At 35.9% G+C, this 6994-nt stretch overlaps 1 protein-coding gene across 2 annotated transcripts in view; it reads left to right on the plus strand.

The window, feature by feature from the left end:
- Nucleotides 1-4338, plus strand: part of BRD1 (bromodomain containing 1) — a 65404-nt gene extending 61066 nt beyond the window's left edge. For both annotated transcript variants that reach the window (XM_066591886.1, XM_066591887.1), the window contains 4 exons: nt 1371-1501; nt 2171-2280; nt 2477-2631; nt 3728-4338. In XM_066591886.1, coding sequence (XP_066447983.1) covers nt 1371-1501; nt 2171-2280; nt 2477-2631; nt 3728-3911 — 580 coding nt within the window. In that variant the 3' untranslated portion in view covers nt 3912-4338. The remainder of the gene's footprint in view (nt 1-1370; nt 1502-2170; nt 2281-2476; nt 2632-3727) is intronic.
- Nucleotides 4339-6994: the final 2656 nt, after the last annotated feature.

Genomic DNA, 6994 nt, shown 5'->3' on the forward strand with positions numbered 1-6994 from the left:
ATCAGCTTATTTTGTCAATCCATTCCTCAAGGAACTTCTGCTGGCCTTGTCTTAAGAATCTCCTTGGCTCTCTGAGGATTCATTACAAAGTATCAAAACTCCCCACACAGGCTGCATTTTACCAGGCGCAATCATACCGGAATGTGCTAATTCTTAGAAATCGTCATTCACATGATGCAGTTTGCGCTGCACCAGAAAAACGGACAAGGTCTCAGATGGAGAGTGACACCCAGATACGTTGCCACATAATATAGTGTAACAACATCTTAAGGCACAGCGAGGAGAAAGATGAGGCCTTTTATTCTAATCTCAGAAATACAATTTCCAACAGCATATAAAATCGTAAAAGCAGTCCATCAGCCTCAGCCCAACTCTAGTTTCCCTCACTCAGTTCTTCTATCAAAACCTATACTTCTTTATTTCCCTAACCTTTATCGTTTGACATTCTCCACAGTCGGGTGTTGGGTAATCCATGGAACACAGCTGGATACATTAATATGCCAAATGTGTTCCCTGTTGCGAGTGTCTGCTATCATACTTTTTCCAAGCCCACCCTATGATGTACCCCGAGGCCTGTGACAAATGCATCTTAGATCGTTAGGGAGGTAATGTTACTCAGGTGTTTTTTTTTTTTGTTTTTTTTTCTTTATTTTTTCTTTTTTTTAATAAGCTTCCTAAAATCAATTTGGTCCCCCCTTACTGTGTAAATTCTCAAGATGTAACTTATTTAAAGGTTTGTCTGGTTTGGGAAGCATGAATTGAGATGATCATACTGTCAGTTATTGTAAATTTTTATGTTCGCGTGGAGGAAATATTGTAACTGTCAAATGAAGCATTGCGCTTCTGGATCTAGCTTGGTATTGCTGTAGTTCAGAGTTTCTCAATCCAGTCCTCATGGAATCCCAACAGGCTGCGTTTTTGAGTTTTCTCCTTGAGGAAACCCATTTACTAACTGATTTAGTGAAGTTGATTCACCATTGCAATGTTAAGGGTTAAGCCATGTGTCCAAAAACTCCCAACCGCAAACCTTGTTTAATTCCAGGGCAAAATCAAAAACCTGTATTGCACAACAGTACGGATTCCTGGTTTTATAGAATTCAGCTTTTGGCAGGAGTGCATATATAACCTGTTGCGGTTACTTGATGGCTATATTGACAGAGAGCTGGAAATAAAACCACCTGTTCTTATACTTGATGCAGAAGGAATGTTTTCTGTGTCGATACAGTGAACAAATCCAGTAATCATTTTTGCATTTTTTTCATGTTTCTCTCATTAAGACTAAATGAATAAAATGGTGTGCATGAATTAAATTAAGTTGCACATTTTTGCCAAATGTTCTTAACCTCTTTTTTTTTTTCTTCTTCTTATAGTACCTTTACTTTGCCGAAGTGTGGCAAAGGCAAGCCTGCACTTGTAAGGCGTCACACAATAGAAGATCGAAGTGAGCTTATATCTTGCATAGAGAATGGGAATTATGCAAGGGCAGCAAGAATTGCAGCAGGTATTTTTTCTATATACTTTTCTCTATTTACTTTTTGAAACCAAATAAAGGTCCCCAGGCCTATCTCCTGTAAAAGCATGTTGGGTCATATCACTGGTGTGCCATAACTGGTGCCTCTACATGTTTCTATGCACAAGCATAATATGCAGAAATATGCCGGTAAATTGTAATTATTTAAAGAGAGAGAGAAGATTTTTTTTTAAGGGAATTAACAGCATGCTTAAAGTTTTTTTTTTTTTTTTTTCTGTTTATACACCTAAGATAAAAAAAAAATTCAGAAGAAAAGTGTAAAAAAACGACCAAAATCACCAAAGCCAATTAACTTTTTACTGCTAATAAAACTAAAATTAGTACATTCTGTGGAAAAAGACATTAAAAAAATCTGTCACGGGGAAAAAAAAAATCAGAAAAAATAATTAATAAAAAAGTTAATCATTTTGGAATGGTGACGTTAATTCAAAAACATTTGTCTCCTTCTGAAGTTCAAAAATAGCCTGGTCCTGTGTATAGTGCATATGCTCAGGACAGATTTCCAGATTTTTAAGTGCAAACAAAGTTGCAGTCTTTAAAAAAAAAAAAATCATCCTTGTCTAATTTATGAAATGTAAGGTTTTAGCTTTGGTTAAGAAAAACCTCAAAATAACTTATTTTAAATTTTTTTCTATAAAGAAGTTGGACAGACGAATATGTGGGTATCTGCAAGTGCGTCTGCAGCCTTTCTTGAGCCTTTAAAAGTGGTGTGGGCCAAGTGCAGTGGCTATCCTTCTTATCCAGCATTGGTAAGAACTGCTACATTCATTCTTGTTTCTTTAGAAGACCTCAGATGGTGTGCGTAATGCTTGCGTTAATATATTCATATACAGAACAGTTTTTTTTTTTTTTTTAAACTAAAATGCACATTCAAGTTATATCAGTATATTTTATTTATAACTGAATATCTGTATAGAATCTGATAAATTTTCCACCTCCTTTCAGATAATAGATCCGAAGATGCCACGTGTTGGTTGTCATCACAATGGTGTTGCTATACCAGTTCCTCCTATGGATGTGCTAAAAACTGGAGAACAGATGCAAACAAGAGCTGAAGAAAAGCTATTTTTGGTTCTATTTTTTGACACTAAAAGGAGCTGGTAAGTGTAATCGTACTCTGCGGTTCTGTTTTAATGGACCCTATCACTAGAATTGGCTTATTTTTTTTGCTCTTACAGTCCAGCACCCTGACCATGAATAGAGGAATTTGTCTGACAGTAACCACTCGGGACTCCAGACAAGTTTCACATGGCATGAAGCTGGTCCACAAAAGGGTTCTTTTTACCTTTCGGTATCTTTTCAAATACTTCTACAAACTTGGCAGTAATTTGATCAGTTGATGATTCCTATCCTCTTCTACGAGTCTAAACTGAATGCCCTTTCTGAGTGGAGTGGCATAGTGACTTCATACCAGATGACTGTTGATCAAGCGGCAACTATTTTATGACTTTTTTTTTTGTAAGCTGGAACAAAACGACCAGTGACTTGGCGCTCATCACCCTGTCTGGCCACATTTACACAGAACTAGGCTTTCAATTTACTCTTTCGAACGTTTATTCAGCCGATGGCTTTCCCATGTAGAAGTACCTTAAAATGTACCCAACTTTTCAGACAGGCTCATTTAATAGCCTGTGTTTATCTCATCAATGTAAATAAAGGCTGAAGTGCAGCCCTTCTGCAATCCGCGGCTTGTTAGGCATTCATCTTCCCTAGTAAGGCCACTCTCATACAGGACTCTTTTTTTATTTTTTTTAAATTTTTTCACTGCGATAAGCGTGGCGTCTCGAACGCCACGCTGATCGCAGTACAACACTTTAATCGATTTAAATGGGGCCTTGCAGACTAGTGTTCGAACACGTTCTTAGAGCAGACAGTGCTCAAAAATCACGGGCTCCTTGCTCAGCGCTTAGCGGGGAGTATTTTATATGCAGCGAGAAGCCTGTGATCCAGGGTGTGTTGTTAAAAAAAAAAAAAAAAAAAAAAAAGCCAGCGATGACAAAGAGTGACTGAATAGTAACCTTTTTTTTTTTTTTTTTTTTTTGCACTTACACGGCACAATTTTGGCTCATTTTCATTCATTGAACGCATTTTGAGCACTAATCGTGCAGTGTAAATGGCCTTTAACAGAAAAATCAGCTTGTTAAATATCTGTTAATATATCAGATAACATTTTAATGGATTTTTATTATGTTCTAGGCAATGGCTGCCAAAATCCAAAATGGTTCCACTTGGCATAGATGAAACCATTGACAAGTTGAAGATGATGGAAGGACGTAACTCAAGCATTCGGAAGGCTGTGCGTGTAGCTTATGATCGTGCTTTGAACCACTTAAGCAGGGTTCAAGGAGAATCTGTTAGCGACTTCAGTGATATTGACTAAGGAAGGTGCTACGAAGACACAACACGCCTCATGTACTCTTAAGCTTTATTTCTAACCTCTTCCTCTGAAAGAATGTATTAAAGACACAATTCCTAATCCTTTGAATGGGTGAAGATGTTTTTGTAGAGGAGCATGAATCTATTGCTGCCATTTGGATGATTTTATCTAATTGTAGTTCGGAGGAGCTTCCACTAAAGTTGTTAAAAGTTCTTATGTTTATAGTGTTCATAATGTGTACATAAATGTATATTGAGAAACACTTAACTTATTCTGACTCTGAGACGATTCATAATTCCCTTCAGGCTAAAGCCTGTCAACATTTTTTGTTTGATTTAAAATTTAGAGGTTTATTAAAATTTTTTTTTTTTTTTTAAATGGTCGAGCCTTAGCACCACTTTCTCTAAGGATTACGTGTGTGGTTCTTTTTTTTTTTAAAATACGCTAGATTGGAAAATAGCTATGTTTAAAATATATTTAAGTAATATACTGCTGCCTAGCGTATCCACTTTCCTATTTTGACTACTGTAACTATATAAGTATTTTAAATGCTGTATTTACCATTGCAAAGAGTACAATGTGCTATTATGTAGAAATATTTTTTATTTCAGCCGGGCATTGGAAAAATCCACTGTTTTTTGGCTGTCAAGGCTGGTGTTTCGATCCTTGCAGTTGTGCATACATTTTTTTCCCTCGCCTAGTTAATATGCTACAATTTATTTAAGAAACCTTTTTTCCTGTGTCATATTTTTGCCAATAGACTCTTCTAATTTGGCATAAAAGTGGAGGCAAAATCTTTCCAAGGTGTTCCCTCTTTATTGCATGATACTGCAGCCCAATTTTTTTTTTAATGTTTTTGTTCCCTTAATTATTTTTAAATATATTTTCACTTTTTATATATTTTTAATCTTTTGGAGAAATGGATTTTTCAGCACATTGTTCTCTTTAAATCTCCACTACCTTTCTCCCATAGATTTTATTTTTTTTTATATACATAAATATATATATAAACATTTAATTATATGTGCCTGGTTTGTTTGTTTCAAAGTTAATTTGCTTTAAAATGAAAATTTAAGTTTTGTCAAATACTATTAACATATTTTATTTCAGGCACATAACGGTCTACATGCTTTTGAAGAAATATGCATCAAAATCTGTTATGAAATATGACATTGCTTTTCTGTGTTTTTTTTTTTTTCCTGTTTTGTCCCCCTATGGAAATGGGTTTAGGTAACCTGTTCTAATTTAGAAGCTTGGTAGCAATAGAACCTTTGGATACATTTTGTATGGTACATGTGATGTATATAGAATTAGTACTTTATTTTTAAGACCTAAAGCATTATGTTAGGGATATATATGTATGGTGGGTTTCCAGAGCTGCATTTTTATATTAAAATAAAAAGTCAAGATTTTGATGTACATTAGCATCCTGGTGCTGTTCTGAATTAATTCATAGAGATCACAAATATTAATCTGTCATGCACATTAGATTTTAATAGACCAAACCTGCCGATCATCTAATGTGTATTGCGGCGTCTTGACGCTCACCTGAAACAGCTGTTGGGAAGATGAGGATCGGACAGTTGGACTCCTGCTGATTCTTTTGTTCTCGAGGAGATAAGCCGCTCTGGCAGCGGCATTTTTAACCTTTTTACCGTCTGAGCGGAGCATACATGTGAATGGGGGTAGCGGCCAAACAAAGGATTTGCCTATCTTTTATGACTATGGGTAGTCTTACTACGAACATTTTGTTAAAAGTTCACATTAGTGTATTGTTTTGTATGTTACCATTTCCCATGTTGGCTGTGTTCATCGTATTGAAGACTTTCTACCTGCATAAACTTAACCAAATAGAACCTCAGTACAGGTCTGTGCTTGGTAATGCTGCCTAATCCCTTTTAGTTCTGATAAACAATATTTGAATGTAACTTTCTTGATTGTAGTACTATTGATTTCAGCTTTAAGTATAGCAGAAGAAAAGCTACACAAAAAATGGAAACGCGCACTTTCATAATAAACATCAAAAATAATTCTTAATTATTACTATTCACTGCCAAATGAAGTTTAACTCCTTAGTGACACGCCTATTTTTTTGCCTAAGGACCAAGCGATTTTCATCATTGCATTGTAGGAGCCATAACTTGTCATAGCAGTTTGTGGGCTTGTTTTTAGTGGTAGGAGTTGCATTTTTTTTAATAATGTCACTCTGGGGTACATATATGTTTGTCTAATGTTCCAGTTTTTTGCAGGAAGATTTGCAGCTTTTATTGGTACCAGTTTGAGAGGCTCATGACTTTTAAATTACTTTTCTATTGCCTTTTTTTGGGAGGAGAACAAAAGAACCATTTTTGCAGTATCTTTCCCCCACTTTAACCATGCACAATAAACTATTTTCATTGTCAGGGTCAGCACTGCTAAGCACTGCTTTTTCAAAGAACATTTAAAAAAAAATATATATATATTTTTTTAAAGGATTGTGAAAAAAGTTCCCCACCTTTTTTTTAAATGGTGTAAAAAAAAAATACTTTTTTTTTTACATCTATACTATTTCTGAAGCCAACTGCGACAATCTATTAAACAGGAAGAGCCATCATCCTCCGTCTCTTAAATGGGGAATCCCTAAAGGACAATTCCTACATGTGAGACGTAATTGTTATGAGATATTGGCATTCAGGGAGGAAAGTGTAAAATTAACGAAGAGATTCCTTGACGGACGGTACCAGTGACTGGGTACATAAGGCCCATCAATTTGCCATCCAACAAAAAAGGTCAGACCCTATTGGTCCCACATATCCATGAAACCATCTCGATGCCATGCATTATCCGCACACTCAACCCATGAGTAAATCAGGTCTTCAACCGTTACTGGGAGATACAGAAGAACGATGAAGACATTATACCTGTCACACCAGCTATCGCCTTTAGACGAGGACGTAACTTTCAGGACCATTTTGTCAAAAGCCACTTGCATCCAGCATCAACCATTCAGACTTGGCTCCATATATTTAAACCCCATGCAACCTATCCATGTTCGAAATGTGGCACCTGCCCATTTATATTAAAAAGTTATATCTTCAAGAGTGAAT

This window comes from Eleutherodactylus coqui, chromosome 2 (genome assembly GCF_035609145.1).
Source record: "Eleutherodactylus coqui strain aEleCoq1 chromosome 2, aEleCoq1.hap1, whole genome shotgun sequence".
NCBI lineage: Eukaryota > Metazoa > Chordata > Amphibia > Anura > Eleutherodactylidae > Eleutherodactylus > Eleutherodactylus coqui.